The sequence below is a fragment of the Engystomops pustulosus genome, chromosome 1 (genome assembly GCF_040894005.1).
Source record: "Engystomops pustulosus chromosome 1, aEngPut4.maternal, whole genome shotgun sequence".
NCBI classification, from domain to species: domain Eukaryota; kingdom Metazoa; phylum Chordata; class Amphibia; order Anura; family Leptodactylidae; genus Engystomops; species Engystomops pustulosus.
Window position 1 is genome coordinate 196,617,807 of NC_092411.1, and position 20,871 is coordinate 196,638,677.

Consider the following 20,871-nt stretch of genomic DNA (forward strand, 5'->3'; position numbering starts at 1 on the left):
ATTCTGTGTGCAGCTGTAATGTCATGTGACCAGGGTGACATCGCAGGTCCCATAGCTTTTAAGCATTAGAAAATTGTACACCAAGCATATATCTCATGAAATCACAGCATCCTGCATGGAGAGGAGTAGAAGTCCATGAAAGCTGCTGTGATTGTTTTATGTGATCAGATATGTACATGAGATAGTTTGCTAATATTAAGTAGCTCAAGGAACTGTCACCCTGGTCACATGACATTAGGCCACGCCCCCCAATAGCTCTAAAGATGCATAGATACCAGGCAAGATTATAACCATTTTTAGCCAAAAGCAGGGTGTCACATAGTTACTAGGGCTCTATAGAAACCTGACACTTCCTATATTTGCGGAAAACGTGGTGACAGGTTCCCTTTAAGTGGAATAACTGTGTCCTAAACACTAAGGCCATTTTCACAGATGTTCTGGGGACAAATCTCACAGCAATTCCCCATAGACACCTATGGTGCCCAGCCACACATATCACTGTACAGTTGCTGGGACAATGAGCAAGCCCCATCTTTCTCTGTAGATATGGCGGGCACCACGCCCAGCTACGGAAAAGAGGGATGAGCAGCACTCACCCATCTGCCTCTCCAGCTGAACATGTACTACAACCATGTACCGACCCAGGCATAGCACAGGTTCGTGTAAAAGTAGCCTTAGGACTCATGCACATGGTCCTGTGCCGAAATGGACCCCAAACAGGGAAAGTTTAAGAACAGTTCTGTCTGTTTGGAGATCTGCATAGCATCTCAATAGCACAATAGACCTGTATGTGCTGCTAGCTCTTAGCCCAATACTGACCTATTGCTTAACCAATCAGCAACCGTAGGGAGCAGCTATTGTCACTGAAAAGGTGACTGCATGCAAGGCATTTCCAGGATGGAGGCAGCACACTAAAGGGTTCACAAATCATGAAGGGAAGGGGGGGGGGGGGCTTACACAAATACCTGGGCGCCAACTAGAAACAACTAAAACAGGCAGTCAAAATTATCTAACAGTAATGCACAAATGTAAAGTCGTCAAGTTGTGCAACTCAGGCATTTATATGTTGCAACAATACACTCTGCTCACATTTCCGTCTGATACGTAATAAAGTATAAAGTTCAGGCTTTGTGTTAAAGAGTCAAAGAGATCTGAAGAAATATAAGTATAATTTACTCCTATATACTGACAGATGACATCCATGCATAGTGCATTATTATATCTCTATAGCCTTTAATAAAACATGGGCCAAATGACTAAAATAGTCCCCTACTCAGAAGGAAGGATAGAAAGATCAGGGGTGTGAAAGAGCCATCACTGGTTTTTAAATCAATTTGAAAATGGCATTTTAAAATCTCAAAAAGATCAGCTGGTATAGCCCTTTAAACCTTGTAGGGGTACCACAAACATAGGAGCTGTCCAAACAGCCACAGCAAAGAAATTATATAACCACACGTCAGGAGCAGCTTGTAGCGCAACCCCAGATGTAGCAGTGTTAAACTGCTAGCTTTTTCAGAACCTTCCGATAAGGCTATCAAATACTGCAGGGCCATTACCAGAGAACGCGGGACCAAGCTTACAGCAGTCAGCCATATTCATGGGTGGGAGGGGCAGTCCGGGAAAGAAGCAGGCCTCTGACCACCCTCATGAATACGCCGGACCACTGTAAGCTCCGCCCGGCATTCTCAGGATATGGCAGTGCAGCGTCGGTGGTGTTAAGGATTGTTAGTGGGCTCACAGGCATTATGCAGCCAATACCCATTGGTAACACCAGTGATCAATGCTGGCACAGACCGCTGGTGTTAACCTGTTAAATTGTTCTGCCAGAGTCATCCCTTGAATTTTAAACACAGCAGCAGGTGGGTGCCGCCATCTTTGCAGGGGTAGTAGCTCCCAACAAAGCCAACAAGAAACAACTAACAAACGCATTTTTCATCAACCTCACCGCATTTTCACATTTTTGTTTCCCAGTACACAGCACGGAAAATTAAATACCGCTACTAGGATGTACAGAAAACAAGCCCTCACACAGCTCTGTACACAGAAATAGTTAAGTGAGGAGTGAAAAATGTAAAGGTGGTCATCTGTGGCAAGGAGTTAAGATTGAATACAGAAAAGTGCTGCAGTGACGACCTAGAAGAAATAAGGATTCTTAAATATTCTAAAACCCTTTTTCTAAGCAGATGCAAAATTGACATGAATTTTCATAAGTGGATGTTCCTATAGACATCAGACTCGGCAAAAGAGCCAATGTCTAGAGGCAGCCCTGTCACGCTGAGTAGAGGAAGCACAAAGTGTCACACGATATTGCTGGCTCCCTATAAAGAACTAGCTAGTGTTGCACCCCTTATAAAATTTGGGCGTCTGAATACACAATGATCAACACATCCTGATGTTATTTTAAATCCTCCCTTAACATGTACCCACCGTACAGAAACCAGGGATGCCAGACACACTAGAGTAAACTGATCAGCAGATGTGACATGTTAGATGATCCAATCACTTACATAGAACAGCTAAAAGCTTGCACCTTATTTCTTACACAGGCAGCTTCAGGCTCAGATAAGGAACACAGAATCTGTTAATTAGGGGGGAATCATTACCCCTAAAAGATTAGGCTTAAGCACCTTTGCCCCTCCATATGATAGATAACCTACAAATGCACACACAGTCCTTCAATTGCCTTCAGTGTGCATTCACACACTGACTATACATCTGGAGAAAAACAAAAATTAAATGGATAGATTTGGTAAATATCAATGTTCAAAAGGCAAAACAAGATGATTTCCAAAATGTATCAGTTTGGGTAAAAAAAAAAAAAAAAAAAAAAAAAAAAAAAAAAAGTGTGTTTGGTGGAGTTTCTCCTGATGTGTTTGCAACATGTTTTAAAACAAAATGTGAACACATGTGAACGCAGCCTCTGGATTCACAAATAACCTTTCAGCAGAAGGTGACAAAAAAAAACAAAACACAACACTATTATTCTCCTGAAGGGCAATGAAAGGACTTGGTTGGTTTTGATGCAATATTAAATTGTGTGGTGGAGGCAGGGAGGTCAAGCTTGTTCTACCTCAGGATACCTCTCCATGTGTTACAAGATGCTCTGCTGCTGTGGGGTGCACTCCATGACTTTATGCAGCCAACGTATTATAAATCCTTCCAGATGTTACTTTCAGGGCCCAGCATGGCGATAATCTATTTTAGGTATTGGTTCATGATGTCCATTTTTGCTAACCGGTTCCCTTTTAGGCCCACTGCCCACAAGTGACTTTGTTCAGACAAAGTGGCTCTGTGCTTGTGCGGGATTTACCAAACCCAGAACTGAACTTATATGCTTAGACATTTCCCAGCATAGCAGAAAAGGTTATACATGAGATTTTGATGTGTGACCCCCATGTACAGGTCATGGGGTGCCTCCATCTACTGGGTGCATGCGTTTCCAGGAAAGCTAGGTGACAAGTAATGTGCATTGCCCCAGACTAGCGACAGGTACACTGCAGGAGAGGAGCTGGAAACTTCCACAGCACCGGGAGCCGTGCCTCCTCTCCAGTAATGACAGTCATGTGAGATCAGGGCTGAGCACTAGGCCTCTGGACGAATTGTGCAAGACGTACGATACTGAGGCAGTAGAAAGCCGCTTTGCAGACCCCACCTTGTAACGAGTTAATCTAAAGGTCACAGGCACGCAGGCATTTTGTACACTACGAGCCCACCCAGCGGCCCGTGCCAGGATCCCGCCAGCCGCCCGCAGCGCATATGTAGCCCGGTAGCGGACGCGGTGTGGCTGAGGGCCGCTCACACGTCTCCTCCGGCCGTACCTCGAGGATGTCTTCTAGAACATATGCTTCCATGTCGGATGCAGCCTCCACCATATTTCCTCACGCAGCCATAGCGCTTGCTGCTGCACTATGATTAGATCAGTGCCAGCAGGAACCCTCCTCTGTCAGCCAGGGAACAGGAAATGGAACGTTCTATTCTCGCCCGGAGCAGCTCTGCAGTCACAGCGCAGGCCTCTACCACCACACACAGGGGTGACTCACGCAGGCTGCTCTTAAAGTCACACGCTTGTTTTTTCATCCACTACTTTCTGCAATATGGACGCGGGGGCCAGTTCTTTTTTTATTCCATGGGAAGTAACGGGTACCTACACACTGCGTATAAAATTATGGTACGACCCATTACATCTACAGCCAGGTAGTGGTTTACAAGGGCAGGATACACTTCAGACAAACGGGGGAAATATGGATAAATGTGCACCAGAAATGTGCGGTAGTCCATGGGCAGGCTTACAAATGTCTGCGCTCACAACATTTTGGACAGCTGCACCATGACTTCTAGTAAATGGGGGTGTTATCAGAAGGGTCAGTGCAGAACTGTTGTCCATGGAAACCAGAGCTCAGCTTCCAGGTGCCAGTGCTGGGCTTCGTTACAACATCCCAGCCCCACCACTAACACCCAGAAACAGAAATGCTACAATCCCAGGTTTTTAAAGGGAACCTGTCATCAGAAATTAAGCTAATAAACCACAACCAGTATGTTGTCAAGCAGTAGAACGCCTAGATCATGTTTCTTTCATGGCCCAGCGTGGTGACATCATCCAGAAAATCAAGTTTGAAGAGAGATGCAAGTCAGGGAGGCAGAAAGTTAAAACATTGAAATCAAGCTCTTTGCCTCTGGTGTATAGTCTCAACTATATGGCAGGAGGTGTTCAGATTTCTAATAAGGTAGGGAAAGCTTGACTGCAGTATTAAACTCTGCCTACTTGACTTCAGAAAACCAATTCACGCCTCACTTCAAAGATTTTCTGTATGATGCCACCACACCAGGTAATTAAAGAAAAAGCTAGAAGCAGCTCGGCCGCTTGAAAACATAATGGTAGTAGTTTATTAGGCCAATTTCTGATAACAGCTTCCCTTTTAAGCCCTTAGACACTGCTGTGCCCAAGCAGCTGCTTTTGCCACTTTTTGGAATCCTACAAACTAATCGCTTGGTGCCTCTAGTTGTCACACTGCAGCCTGGGGGTCCCAGGACTGCCTGAGATAGTGATCCATCAGGCCAGGCGGGAGGGCTTATATAGTGCAGAGCATTATATAAGCGATCAAAAAAAGTACTTTTTTTAACACAACCACTACAAAAATCGTCTGCCTTTATGGCAAAGTATTGATCTCCTACAACAAAATAACCTTTAAATAAAAAATAAACTATACCCAAATTGTGATTTAATATCATCTTTGTTGAGGACGATTTAAAAAAAAAATTCAATCAAAACACTTTATGAACCCTAGTATGCACAAATGAAATCTACAGGTCTTTTTAAGAAAGCCACCAGAGCCACATTTACAACATTACAAAAATGAATGTCAAAGTAAGGTAATTTTATTAAAACTATAAATTTGGTATCCCTGTATTTGAACTGACCCAGAGAATTTTCTTCATGTTCGATTACTATTTTGAAAAACATGGGGGGGGGGGGACGCTTGGGGAGAACCACAGAAAGGGTTAGTTAAAGTTCACAAATAGGATACAAGACACTATATATTTTGTCCAGGAAAAAGTTTAAAATGCACAATTTTCAAAAGACCCCCATACAACTACATCCTCACTGGTCAGCTATTCAGTGTGCCAACATATCAAATATTACATTGAGGTCACTCATGGCATTCAAATTGCGTTTTGAAATGCAATTCAGAATGCATTCACATAATGCATTTGAGGTAGCGGTCACTTGTGGCGCTAGGGGTTGGGCCTCAGCCTGATCGCATAAGTGTTTCCAGTGAAACGCATTCAATTGGTAACCAGCACCTGGTGTCTTGCATTTAACACAATACAAGACACCGTGAGTTGGTTACTGATCGCATGAGTGTTGTGTACTTAATGCTAGCGCTATGTGTGACTGCACCCGAACTACAATGCATGAACACCTGCAAACACAATAGGCTTGTCCAAATTGCATAATCTCTTCTACTGAAAAGCGTTGTCAAAAAGTAGTGAAATAAACCAGGAAAGAAAAAAAAAAAAAAAAAAAAAAAACACACAACAATCTCCCCCACCCCACCAATGTGGTGCTTGTCCCAATCGTTACCACCAAAACTCGTGATTGGTAACAAGTCACTCCATTGATTTTTCAAAATGCAATTCAAATTGCTGTGTGTGAACTCAACTCAAATGTTCAAATGCATTGGGGATGAACTACTCCCCAATGCAAACGCATTCTGCATAGGCTGACAGCAGCCAACTTGGATCGTGCTAAAAGCACAATCTAACAGGATTCTACTAAAGGCAGCCCTTGGGTCCTTCATAGGACCTCAGGGCTGCCATAGCAACTGTCATCCCGGTAATTTCCTATAGACACTATGGTTACCATTGTGGTATATTACACTGAGCAAGTCATCAAATGAACAAAACAGATCCATAGAAAACTTGATACTTGTACGATACTTTCATACTCAGAATGGTTTAATACTGAGATTGTCATTTGTAGTACTGAATGACTTCTGCTGTTGTACAGACTTCTAGTATCTGCCTGTAGGTTTCAATGGGCAACTAGAACAGTTCTCCTCTTAGACACTTATGATAAATCTCCCCCAAGGGCTTTAAATTATTTCAAGTTATTCAATTAAATATTTTTTGGCCAGCTCGGATTTGAACTCACAACTTCCACTCTCTACTTGCCATAGAGATACAAAGCCTTCATCCACTACACCAGTGATGGTGTACCTATGGCACACTGAGCCCTTTGTGGGCACCCAGGCCTTCACCCCAGCACAGAGTTTGCCAGACAGGACTCAAGCCTTCCTCCTGCGGTCCAAGACAGCCCAGGATGTGCCATGCTTTAAAGCAACACCCTTGGCTGCCAGGACTAAAGGAGGTGCAAGAAGGTGTGGACAGAGATGGATTATTGTTGGAGCTTCTGCTTTGGGTCCCCCAATTTTTCCTCTTAAGAAAGCCCTGAAGGTAAGCTTCTATCCAAATTTCTCTATCTTCATTCTTTTGTAATGGTGTCCTCTGGATGCAAATAGGAATAAAACCTGTGATACAGCAGGGATCAATACACTCACCGGCCACTTTATTAGGTACACCATGCTAGTAACGGGTTGGACCCCCTTTTGCCTTCAGAACTGCCTCAATTCTTCGTGGCATAGATTCAACAAGATGCTGGAAGCATTCCTCACAGATTTTGGTCCGTATTGACATGATGGCATCACACAGTTGCCGCAGATTTGTCGGCTGCACATCCATGATGAGAATCTCCCGTTCCACCACATCCCAAAGATGCTCTATTGGATTGAGATCTGGTGACAGTGGAGGCCATTTGAGTACAGTGAACTCATTGTCATGTTCAAGAAACCAGTCTGAGATGATTCCAGCTTTATAACATGGCGCATTATCCTGCTGAAAGTAGCCATCAGATGTTGGGTACATTGTGGTCATAAAGGGATGGACATGGTCAGCAACAATACTCAGGTAGGCTGTGGCGTTGCAACGATGCTCAATTGGTACCAAGGGGCCCAAAGAGTGCCAAGAAAATATTCCCCACACCATGACACCACCACCACCAGCCTGAACCGTTGATACAAGGCAGGATGGATCCATGCTTTCATGTTGTTGACGCAAAATTCTGACCCTACCATCCGAATGTCGCAGCAGAAATCGAGACTCATCAGACCAGGCAACGTTTTTCCAATCTTTTACTGTCCAATTTCGATGAGCTTGTGCAAATTGTAGCCTCAGTTTCCTGTTCTTAGCTGAAAGGAGTGGCACCCGGTGTGGTCTTCTGCTGCTGTAGCCCATCTGCCTCAAAGTTGGACGTACTGTGCGTTCAGAGATGCTCTTCTGCCTACCTTGGTTGTAACGGGTGGCGATTTGAGTCACTGTTGCCTTTCTATCAGCACGAACCAGTCTGCCCTTTCTCTTCTGACCTATGGCATCAACAAGGCATTTCCGCCCACAGAACTGCCGCTCACTGGATGTTTTTTCTTTTTCGGACCATCCCAGTAGATCAGCAGTTTCTGAAATACTCAGACCAGCCCTTCTGGCACCAACAACCATGCCACGTTCAAAGGCACTTAAATCACCTTTCTTCCCCATACTGATGCTCGGTTTGAACTGCAGGAGATGGTCTTGACAAAGTCTACATGCCTAAATGCACTGAGTTGCCGCCATGTGATTGGCTGATTAGAAATTAAGTGTTAACGAGCAGTTGGACAGGTGTACCTAATAAAGAGGCCGGTGAGTAAGTTAATGCTTAAATTGTCATGTCGTCATTTTACAACCAAAACCAACTTGTAGGTCGCAGTTTTGGCATCGTCTCTAAAAGGTTCACCATCACTGCACTAAACTATGGGCTTACTGTCTGTTTTATACAGTATTCATTACAATGAGCCACTGGCTGTCAATAGATGGATTTTATCTGAGCCTCCATAGAGTTACTGTCACAAACTTATGCTTATAGAGATGAATCTTCTCAGAGCTCTCTCCTTAGATCACTACATAATTTGTAACAAAAAACAGATAAAGTTAAAATAAATAAAAAAAAAATTACACATTTTATATTAACATTAGCAGAACAACCTTCACCTTGATCGTTACTGATCATATGCGTTTCATTGGAAATGCATATGGGAATGAGTCGAGTTCCACCCCCAGACATTTACTCTAACATTTCTAAACGCAATGTAACTGAAGCCTAAGTCCGATACCAAGAGAAATATCACAATACTTGATACCGGTATGATAATACAGGCAGTCCCTGGGTTACATACAAGATGGGGTCTGCAGGTTTGTTCTTAAGTTGAATTTGCAAGCAAGTCGGAACTGTATATTTTATCATTGTAATCCCAGACAGAAATTTTGGTCTCTGACAATTGGATTTAAAAATGTTGTTAATCAGTATTAACACTATCCAGAGGTCTGTTGGTAACTAGGGGTCGTATGCAAGTCGAGTGTTCTTAAGTAGGGGACCGCCTGTACTTTTTTCTGTTCTTGTAATTATCCAAATTTAATCATACCGGTATCAAGTATTGTGATATTTCTCTTGGTTTCGAACCCTGGTATTGGTGCAACCCTAGTTTTACTATATCTGTAATAACTCTTACAATCAAATAGCATTGTCACTGAACTTGTATGGTAACAACAATACCAAAAAGTAAAAAAAAAAAAATTACAATTTAGGTCACAACTGACCAGTAAACAAATATATATATCCCACAAAACAAGTACTAAAACAGCCCTGTAAACCGAATAAAAACGTTATACACTTTAACCTCCTTCAAAGCCGGCCCAGTTCAGGTGTCGAGGCTATATGAAAAGGGTACAGAGTGAGCTCTCTTCATGCAGAGGTGAGGTTTGCTGCATAATGCAGAAAACACCCACCACTAAAACCCACGATTCGTGCTTGCACCAATTAGCAAGTATCAACACTTCTGCTGCCGGCGGCATTTAAAAGACTGCAGGGCGTGGATGCCACCATCTTTCTTACAATTGACACTCTCGATCACAATCCCCTCTTGCCCATTTCCTCACACTCCACAGCAGGAAATAGCAGGAGAGACTCTCCAAGCTATCCCAACATGTGCTGTGCTAAAGTTTTACTTAGATATGGTCTCATCGGTCAGCAGAAAGCGCTTGTGATGTCACAGGAGGCAGGTCCCAACCCTCAATCCTGCCGTAGTTCTTTTGAGAGCTGAAAACCCTGGTTGCTATGGGCCACAAAAGGTACTAAATGAGGAACAGGAGGCAAAATACTTTGAGGAAGGATTCCCAGGGACACCTGGAGCAGAATTATGCTTTTTATTTTTTTTTTGCGCAGAATGACGGTTAGACCATCTCGGGTACTTTAAAGTGTAAGAAAAAAAAAATAAAAATATAATATAAATATTGTAACAGAAAACAGCGCTCAAATGTCTGAAACGCTACTTTAGCACCATTTTGTATCATAAAATTGTAATAAAAAGTGATCAAAAGGCCTCAAAAAAGGTAGCAATGAAAATGTAAGCTCCCTTTTGCAAAAAAAATTACACTTTACACAGCTCCATAAACCATAGTATGAAAAAGTTATTAGCCTCAGAAGATGGCAACAATTTTTTTTTTCGTATATATTCTTATAATTAAAAAAATTAGATTTGTGAAGATAGGAAAAAAAAACCTGCTGCATCCTCAAAGGACACCTGTCATCAGGTCTCTGCCACTAGTCCTGTCACCTCTACCTGTTGGAGCAGCTCACAAGGATCCCATCCCAGCCTTTATCTAGTTATTTCATACATTATTCATTGTAAAATCATCTATTCTTTATTATGTAAATGAGGCTGGTCACATGGTCAGAGGCAGTGATGTCACCCCTGTTCCCCCTCCCCTCTCCTCCCCCTGCTCATGTCTGTGTGTAATGTATAGTAAAGCATAGTTAGTGCATCTGCTGACATGCTGCATCCTCCTAATACACATGTGTGATACACAGACATCAGCTACACATGAATCTGTGGTAACATGGCTGCCTGGAGCTGCTGTATCTCTCCTAAACACACACACATGCACACACAGGCTGCAGGGGGCGTGGCCACCAGGAAGCACATCATTACACAGCCTCACATCATTATACAGGCTGTCAGTCAAGCACTGGGGGTGTGGCTATGCCTCCCACTCATGAATAGAGTGGACAGCTTGAATATGCTAATGCTTCATTGGACATTTCACAGGTCATTTGCATACAGCTTTAGGACCTCATTGCTTAGGTTTACAGGCATATAGAGGGACAATGAAGGGATAGAGGCAATGCTCTCTAATGGCAGTTTATGAAAATATATTTAGTTTAGGGGGGTTATTTTGCATGACGGGTTCTCTTTAAAGGGTTCATACATAGCGATTGAAAAAACAAGTAAATTTGTAACAATGAATTTTGCTAAACAAGTCAACCATTAAAAAAACAAAACAAAAAAACCAACACTATGTAAATGATTTATTGCCGTAATTGTGCTGTCCCATAGGATAAAGATAACGGTGTCAAATGCAGAGGCATTTGACACTGTCCCTCTGACATCTGATGGGTAAAATAAGGTCAATTGGTTTGGCTGGGATCATTTGCAATTGGATTGCAAAGTGGCTGAAGGATCGTATCCAGAGAGTTGTGGTTGATTCCTACTCAGAATGGTCAGCAGTTGTGGTGTGCCCCAGGCAGGGTTCTGGTCTTGACCCACTACAGTTTAATTTATTAATGATGTAGAGGTAGGAATTAATGGCACTGTGTATTTTTGCAGATGACACCAAGCTGTGTAGCGCAATGAAAGATGTTCATAGGCTTCAGGATGGTTTGGACAAACTGTTTAGTGTTAAAGGGGTATTCCCCTTTATTCCCCAGCAAATTTTAATGTTTTTATGACAAAAAGTTATCCAATATACTTTCTGTATCAATTCCTCGTGGTTTTCTATAGCTCTGCTTGCCGTCATTCTATAGAAAGCTTAGTTTCACAGAAATCTGACCATGGTTACACAGGTGCACAGCTTGTTAGTATCAGTAATCAGAGGTGTGATAACGAGCCGTCCACCTGTGTAACCATGGTCAGATTTATGTCCACTGGAAGTGAACATAGAAGCTTAGAATGACAGAAAGCAGAGATCTAGAAAACTGAGGAACTCGAAGTATATTGGAAAATTGTATAACTTTTGATAATACAAATAACAATTTCCTTTAAGTCATCAACTTGGCAAATGAGGCCCAAAGTGGATAAACTCAAGGATATGCCCCTGGGGGCTTATTATCCACATGCAACACCAGTCCTTGGTGGAGTTATGGTGTGGTCACATGTTGCAGTTAAAACTGCATCACAATTAGTTTTGAGGTGGTTTTAGGTGCAATTTTTATTAAGTGAAAGACATCAAATCAACAGGTGAATGACAATTGTTAAACAGGATTCTCCTTCAAAATCAAATTCACCTATACAGGTTATGGGTTTCACCTGTTATATTAACAAAACTGCAACAAAAACCACCTCAAAACTGATTGCAAAGCAGTTGTAACTAACTTGTGACCATGCCTTAAACCTGGGAGAGTCCCTTGTTGAGAAGGACCGGGGTACACTTTTAGATCATAAATTAAATAAGAGCATGCAATGTCAAGCAGCTGCCTATAAAGCCAGCAAGGTCCTGTCATGCATGAAAAATTTAGACTCAGGATAGGGATGAGATATTAAAACTGCATTAGTTCAGCCTCACCTGGAACATGCCCTCCAGCCCATAAAACAGGATGTCCTGGAGAGGGTTCAACAAACATCCACAAAAAAAAAAAAAAAAATAATAATGAGTATTGGGGAGGGAGGGGGTGTCTCAGTTATGAGGTAGGAGTTAAAGGGCACCTACCACCACAAATCTACCTATAAAGGTAGATTGGGTGGTAGGTGGATCAATGGGACGCGAGGATAGCCCTTTTAAGGGCTAATCCTCGCGTCCCCACACTTTTTTGATAACTTTTATTACACATATATTCAAATTTACTTATGCGGCTACTGGGGCGTGGAGTAGCCGCATCTGAGGTTACACGAGGCGGCTACTCCACGCCCCAGTAGCCACTTTACCCCTCCTACTCACCCATCTTCAGCACGCAGCTCCGCGTAGCTGCGCGTCCTCGTCCGGCGATCCTGCCGTCTGCGCATGCACAGAAGAGCAGGCCCGCGCCTGTTTCGGAGCAGTGACCGCGCAGACGCGGGCCTGCTCTTCTGCACATGCGCAGACGGCAGGATCGCCGGACGAGGGCGCGCAGCTAGGCGGAGCTGCGCGCCGAAGATGGGCGAGTAGGAGGGGTAAAGTGGCTACCAGGGCGTGTAGTAGCCGCCTTGTGTAACCTCAGATGCGGCTACTCCACGCCCCAGTAGCCGCATAAGTAAATTTGAATATATGTGTAATAAAAGTTATCAAAAAAGTGTGGGGACGTGAGGATTAGCCCTTAAAAGGGCTATCCTCACGTCCCATTGATCCACCTACCATCCAATCTACCTTTATAGGTAGATTTGTGGTGGTAGGTTTCCTTTAAACTAGATTTATTTAGGGGAGGGGGGGGGGGGTGACCACACACTACGAAGGGACATGATTAATTTATACAAATATACGAATGGCCCATAGCCCATATTTTTTTTTTTTACTGTGAGAAGTGTCAATATGTGGAATTGCCTGCCTGAGGCACTGGTCACTGCAGTGACAGCAAAGAGCTTCAAGAAGGGTCTACATGACTTTACACATAAATAACATTGACATATTAGGGTGATGCCACACATGGCGTGCCCGCATTCTTTGCAAAAAATTTTGTGTATATTTGTTCCTTTTTTGGTGAAAAGGTCTTGATGGTAGCACATAGAACTCGAAAGGTTGGAAATTGATAAGTGCCACTACAATATCCCCAAGCAAAACATGGCGTGTTGAACCCGCAATCTGCTAAAAACATATGCGGTTTTTGGAAACAAATACATTTTTGACAGGTTTTACCAATAACTTAAAACTGGTCAAAAAAAGCATCCGTTTTTGGACATACTGCTTAAAAACGAACCAACAATGGGTCCAAAACGCCATGTGTGGCATCACCCTTAGGCTAAATTCACACTGCCGTGAGCCCGCCGCACCGTAGCACGGCGGGCACACGGCAGCGCGGGGAGAGGAGGAGGAGGTGAGCGCAGCTCACCCCCGCCCCTCTCCATAGAAACTAATGGCGCACGGCGCCGTAATACGGGGAAAGATAGGACATGTCCTATCTTTCCCCAGGCTACGGAGCGGTACGGTGCCGCACGTGTGCTGCACCGTACCGCTCCCGTACAGGGCCGTGAGCCCATAGGAGTGTATGGGGGACGTATATCGGCCGTATATACGTCCCCCATACTGTAGTGTGAATGTAGCCTTATACAGACTTGTTTCCGTTTTTTAACAGAATCAAAGCGCAGCATCCGACAAGCCGGAGTTCTGAACGCCATCATGTCGGACGAGGGCACGCAGCTACGAGGAGCTGCGCGCCGCACACAACAGGGTAGGAGGAGTAACGTGGCTACTGGGGCGTGGAGTAGTCGCGCCGTGTAGCCTCGTGCCAGACTACTCCACGCCCCAGTAGCCGAATAACTAAATTTACATATTAAAGGGAATAAAGTTTATTAAAAGTTAGCGGGGACATGAGGATTAGCTCTAAAAAGAGCTATCCTCACGTCCGTTACATCCACCTACCACCCGATCTACCTTTATAGGTAGAATGGTGGTGGTAGGTTCCCTTTAATATTGGAAGCAAAATAAACGATAAATTATGGCATGTATTAAGGGGTCCAATTTGTAACCACCGCAGAAGCACTAGATACCCAAGTGCAGCACAAACTCCCCAGAAACTACAAACACTAAAAACCAGTCGACAGCCAATATCCCTCTCCAGCGAGGCTGGCCATAAACTGCTGCCCGAGTTTCCCCTGACCCTCTTTTTTTACTTTAATTTTTAGTCTATACAGATCATTTTACAATTATCTAATGGAATAGCCCAGTGGATCAGCATGGACCGAAATGCAGAAAGGATGCACATTGCACCTTCTCAGCCCCCTCTGATCCAAGGATTCCTGTGACATTCCAAACAACATCAAGGGTTTTTACCTATGTCATGGGTGGATTTGACAAGGGGTCAGTGCCTTCACAGCACAGGATGTGGCTGTAAGTGTAAAAGCTGCAATGGCACTGTGTGGAGGAGCTCAAAACCAAAGCACTTAATAGGCTGCTCACAGCTGAAATAGATCAAGTGACCAGAGCATCATGATGTGAACCCAGCCTTACAAGAATTATTTTTACAATTTTAAACCACCTCTGCGTTCAATCACAAACACCACTCTAGGTGTGCTAAGAGTTAAAAAAAAACCTTGGGGCTGCATTCACATGATGGGTTTGGATTGCATTTTAAAGAGGACCTTTCACTACCTCAATTATAAGGAGATCTTACCATTCTGTAGGGGCTGCTACACAGATTCACAGGCACTTAGAATTTTCCTTCTAGCCCCCACAGTTATTAGTCCAGAGATCTGACCATTATAGTCTGATCAGAGAGGAGGAGCTGGGGGCATGCTATTCTTCTCTCATACTAACAGTGGTGAGATGTAATTTCTCCATCTGCATCTAAAGGCTATGGTCACACATTCTAATATTCTGTTGACATTGTGTTTTACACATATAAGCGAATGTAACAACCCACTAGATCACTGCATGTCTCTATACAGATCCTAGTGCTAAAACAACCGCCGAGTGATATAGTTATCGGAAACCTCAGATAACGCTATCCAACACTGCGGCAGCGAACAATGTAAAAGCCGGACCACTCAAAGCTGTCCGGTGTATTCATGAGGGGGGCGGGATCTGGGCGGGTTTAGGCGCAGTGACTGCGGCATGCCTTTAAAGAGAACCCGTCATGCAAAATAACCCCCTAAACTAAATATATATTCATAAACTGCCATGAGAGCATTGCCTCTATCCCTTCCTTGTCCCTCTACATGCATGTAAACCCAAGCAATGAGGTCCTAAAGCTGTATGCAAATGACCTGTGAAATGTCCAATGAGTCATTAGCATATTCAAGCTGTCCAGCTTATTCATGAGTGGGAGGTACAGCCCCACCCCCAGTGCTTGACTGACAGCTGCTCCATGTGCTTGCTGGTGGCCACGCCACCTGCAGCCTGTGTGTATAAGAGATACAACAGCTCCAGGCAGCCATGTTATTGCAGAACATGTCAGGTACTTGTTTAGCTGATGACTGTGTCCCTTAGATGTGCAATTATGAGGATGCAGCATGTCAGCAGATGCAGCACACACACTAGCCATGCTTTACTATACATTACACACAGACATGAGCTGGGGGAGGAGAGGGGAGGGGGAACAGGAGTGACATCACTGCCTCCGAGCATGTGACCAGCCTCATTTACATAAGAAAAGATGATTTTATAATGATTAATGTATGAATTGACTAGATAAAGGCTGGGATGGGATCCTTGTGAGTTGCTCTAACAGGTAGTGGTGACAGAAATAGTGACAGACGTGATGACAGGTGTCCTTTAAAGTATATTTTCATTAATGAACACTGTTCACATTACTACTGTACATTATCTGCAGTGTGGCCTTTTCCATCATCACCCAACAGCTGTGGTACAGAACACCGAAATACATAATAACTGTACACTACATATAACTACAGCAGAAAAACCAAAGTACAGAAAAGCATCCACTCTTACAAGCACAGGAAAATAGCAAGAGACATATTCCAATAAATGTCATGTCTAACCCAACAGATTCTTACTAAAATATTCATAAAATATTTAATAAATGAGGATGGTCATTAAGAAAAATTACAATCCACCTGGCAACGTAAGGCCCAGGATAAACATGCAGGGGGACATTTATCAGAAGTGTCTGCGCAGTTTTAGTTGCTCATGGCAACCAGTTAGCGCCAAGTTTACATTTTCCCACAGCTGCTTATAGAATTAAAGTTCTGATTGGTTGCCGTGGGCAACTAGCACAGTTCTGCTCAGACACTTCTGATAAATCTCTCCCTATGATTTCATTAAAGAAAGTCTACCATCAAAATCCAGCATGATAAACCGGGGCACTTACTTATAGATCCAGGCACCATGATCCATGGCTCCTTTAAAAATTCTAAGTTATACTAATGGGCTCTGGTGGTTGTTTCCAGAGCCCCTCAGTGGTGCAGATTCACTGGTTATTACAATGAGAAGAACATGTCTCCCCCTCCCTGTGTTATCTAGTTGCAGAAGGAAGTGAAGAGGAAGGGAGACCTGCTCTGCTCATTGTAACAGCATGTGAAAAGTCCATCACGGCTCATAAGCATATTTCTCTACTATTTAGAATAGCCTTCATGAAAGTCCCACAGAGTACAATGATTTAAAACAGGCCATGACCACAGAAGTGCAGAGTCCTGTGTCAAAGGCTGGCCACATTGATATGATGCAACGAGTCCCTGCTAAACAGCCACAAAACTGTAACCAACTATAGTGTCAAGGCTGCTGTATTGGCAGGCAGGTAAGATCTCTCTGCATCATAGATTGATAGAATGCAAGGAATCCCATAACTAGCAGCGTTGCCAGCCCATGACATAGGACCCTGAATGGTCTATGATCATAGACTGAAATAACCCTTAACACATAAATACCAGTCAGTCTGAGGTTGACAGCAAGTTCTGGCATTCTATACTTCTATATAGGACACAATTCGTTTGATTTGCTTTAGAAGCGATAGCTCTACTGGTGCTCTACATGCTTATAACCTCAGCCTGGAGGAAAGTGTGATGTGGACAGTCAGAAGGAAACCATGGCATCTGCATTTTCCCTTAGAGGTCTCTGGTCCATTCCCTTCAAATAATTTTGTGAACTTTTTAATTTTATCCAATTCAGTTTACCCACAAATTCTCAGCATTTTCTGCCATTGTCTTACTCCATGTTTTTACCTTCGTATTGCAATGTCCGAATTCTGCACAGCAATTATAAATGTGCCCAGAATTAAAAATTTATTTCCGCTGTGGGTTTCCATCAATGCCTATGAATGGGTTTTGCATAAATCCCATCCACTGTGCAACTAGTGTAAACTGTAGAAGTTTAGCTGGAGAGTATACCACAACAGCTAACCCCAAAGCCTAAGCACCCAGTATGTCCTCAGCACACAAAAGGTTTTTAATTAATTTCTATGGGCCAAGGTTCCCACAGATGCATCTGTAATTCGACCTATGAATGTACCTCACGCTGTGATGACACACGGGCCGCAAACAGACAGCGCATCTGGTGTCTGCAGACCGAGAAATTTGTATGGAGCCCAAGGGCCAGGGAGACACAGTAACAAAGTACACTGCAAGTTATCTGTATATTCAGTGTTTTCACTGTATAATCACCGTCAAACACAAAACCACCAAATTACTAAAAACTGCAAAATGCAGTGGATAGTCAACTTTCCCCTGCTCAAAGTCCCTGTGTTCCTTGCTGAAAAAGCTGGGGGACTGGCCTTACGTGGGTCCCATGACTGCATGCAGCAGCAGAAGGAGGAAGTACCTGCACAACAATGGGCCCAGGAGCTGGTGCAGGGAAAGTAATGCCTACCTCTAACTTTATCCACTCCGACCTAGATGGGAAAATGTATTACCTGCTCAGTAGTCTCAAAGACCACATGTTGTACTACAGGCATGCCTCTTATTTGGGACCCCGTTATAACCCTCACTGGTGTTTGTCCTGAACCTTCAGCTGTGATTTATAAAACACAGTATAGAAGTAACTTAACCACTCAAAAGAGGCTGTCCAACAGAAATAACATTTTTTTGCAAAGAATAGCTTTGAGCTTGAAGAAAATGAATTTCCTCATTTACAATGCCTCTCCAAAATATCCACATTTTTAAATTGATTAGGTTTGTTGACTGGTAGATGCTGAAACACAATACCCTTCCCTACTGGCACTGGGGAGAGTCTTCTCTCAACAATCAAACTGCTTGAGATACTAGTCAAAGATGCAGGCAATTTTTATGACGAGACCATGGGTGGATTCATAAAAGATCTCCATTTCCATGTTATAAACTGCTGTGGAAATGTAAAGCAGACCACTGTTTAGTTGCCATGTGCAACCGGAACAGTTTTGCTTTCAGGCGCTTCTGATAAATCTCCCCAATTGTGCACTCCCATCAGATATATCAAGAGGCTCTGGTATCTTTTTATAGCCAGCAGCCAGACAATTCCATGCCAGACCCTTCCTGGCATACAATGGCACTGTAACCTGTGCCAGCTATAGCTACTGCCACAGGTATGGCCCTCTATACACCCCTTGTTTGAACTGCCAGGGGCCTTGGAATCTGTGGTTCTAACAGAGCAGAGAGAGTCAGAAGCTCATCTACAATGGCCGGTTCATATTTTCATTAAGTCTTCATTTATTTGGAGCCAAAAATCAGGAATTGTCAAACACACAGAACAGGTGCAAGCCCTTACATTAAAAACTACCTATTGCTGGAAAGAATTGAACCAGTTCTGTTTGACATCACCAAATGGATGAAATAACTGAAGACCTAGTGGAGATGTGAACTGGCCCTTAAAAGGTGACAGTTTTCTTGGCCTAAAACCCTTAATCTTATTACAAGCACAAAATACTGATATATGGAAAAAAGAAAAAACATGTCTCTTCGACTTTAGTAGTAATCTCAGACATAATGCTGGTATATGCAGAACAAATTGAAGCCAAAAGGATTCCAACAATTAATAGATAACGCATGGTCATCTCAGAAGCAGTACCAGTGCTTACAGGAAGCTTTTCCCAGAGTTAGAACGGATTGCGGAGCATTCCCCAGGACAGCCATGTTTGAGGCAACTGGGGGTGGAGCAAATTAATTATCCATGTTGTAGATATTATAATTCACAGGCCTTATCAGTCACAGCTTACTCTCTGGATTACATATGGATACGTTATACATGACCATGTAGACCTTGGGTTGTGTCCTGTTTGGCAATCTAGAATATGAGCAGCAGCACAGTATATCTGAATATGGCCTTTAGTACAATTTGCCCTGTAATGCGTCCCAGATTGAAATACACTAGAAAGCTTCATCCACTGAAGAGCCTCAAGCTCTGCTCACACAGACATTCTATCACATTATGACAGTTTGAAGGCCTCTCTAAATTATGGGGTCGGCCATACCATGCATTATGGATGCCTCCTAGTAAATTGCGGACTGGATAGCTCCTAGTATATTGCGTAATACCAGAAGCCATGCTGATAATATGAACCTTAATTTAAGTCCATTATGGCTCACATAGATCACTAAGCCATGATTGCAAGTGTTTAACCTGCAGACAGTCAGCTCAGGAGATAACCCTGTTGGCCTCTCTCCTGAGAGACAGGCAGTACGATGTGGAAGAAATATTCATGTACCCGCATGTCTACAGGAACACATCCCCAATACACATGTACTACACCATGATGTCCATTAGTAGACATCCTGCAAATCAGATCCCGTCAAAGCCCCAAACGTTACAAGATGCAAAAAGTGGGCCAGTTAGTCAACCCCCCCAACAGAACTAGTACTAGCTACACCTAGGATAATTTCTCTCCTCCATAGCTGCTTGACCATCTTATCCCCAGTTATCAGCAATTCCAAGCTGGGGAGAGGCTGACTATTGTTGGTCAATGGGATTACCGATGGGAAGTGTACACAAAAATGCCTGCCAGCCTGATCCCTACTCACCTGACCCCCCTCTCCCCAGCCTTTCATAACCTGCTGAGCCAACAGAAGCCACACACAGCCGGGCACATGAGCGGAGCACGGGCCAGGCCTAATCTAGGTAAGAGGATCACACAGCTGCAACAGGTCCGTGCAAGCACAGCATACCCAGTGACGACCTTCACACCACACACGTGCCCGGTGCACCCTCCCTACCGCCCGCCTGTCTGCCCGGGACTCCCACCTCGGACACCTCTTCCTCCTCCTCGTCGTCGTCGTCTTCCTCGTCGTCCTGGCTGCTGCTGCCGCTCTCGCTGCTCTTGTCCGTGTCGCTGCTACTGCTGCTGGGTGGGTGGCAGGCCCGGCTGCGCTTCATTCTGCAGATTCTATCCGGAGGCCCGGCCCCAGTGGGTGAGGCGGGCAAGGCCCCGACTCCTTGCTGTCTCCGCTGGCGCTGTTGCTTCTTCTTCAGCAGCAGGTCGCACATCCTGACCAGGCCCCTGGCGGATTTGCTTAACTCTGCAGGTGCCTCGCTGGCTGCTCCGTGGCTCCCGTTGGTGGCCCGGCTCTGGCTTTTCTCTTCATCCTCTTCGTGCTTACCGCTAGTCTGTTGCGGTTCCTGGGCTGGCGGTAACGGCGGCTCCATCATCATCATCCCTCTCCGGCCTCCTCCTCTCACACA

The 20,871-nt window shown here is 44.1% G+C and overlaps 1 protein-coding gene across 5 annotated transcripts in view; it reads right to left on the reverse strand.

Annotated features, from left to right (window-relative positions):
• ANKRD17 (ankyrin repeat domain 17) overlaps positions 1-20,844 on the reverse strand; it is a 65,381-nt gene extending 44,537 nt beyond the window's left edge. For 4 of the 5 annotated variants that reach the window (XM_072117465.1, XM_072117482.1, XM_072117463.1 and 1 more), the window contains exon 1: positions 20,434-20,844. In XM_072117465.1, coding sequence (XP_071973566.1) covers positions 20,434-20,844 — 411 coding nt within the window. Of the gene's footprint in view, positions 1-3,818; positions 3,988-20,433 lie in introns of those variants that run through there. The other variant, XM_072117472.1, reaches the window with a different exon arrangement.
• Positions 20,845-20,871: the final 27 nt, after the last annotated feature.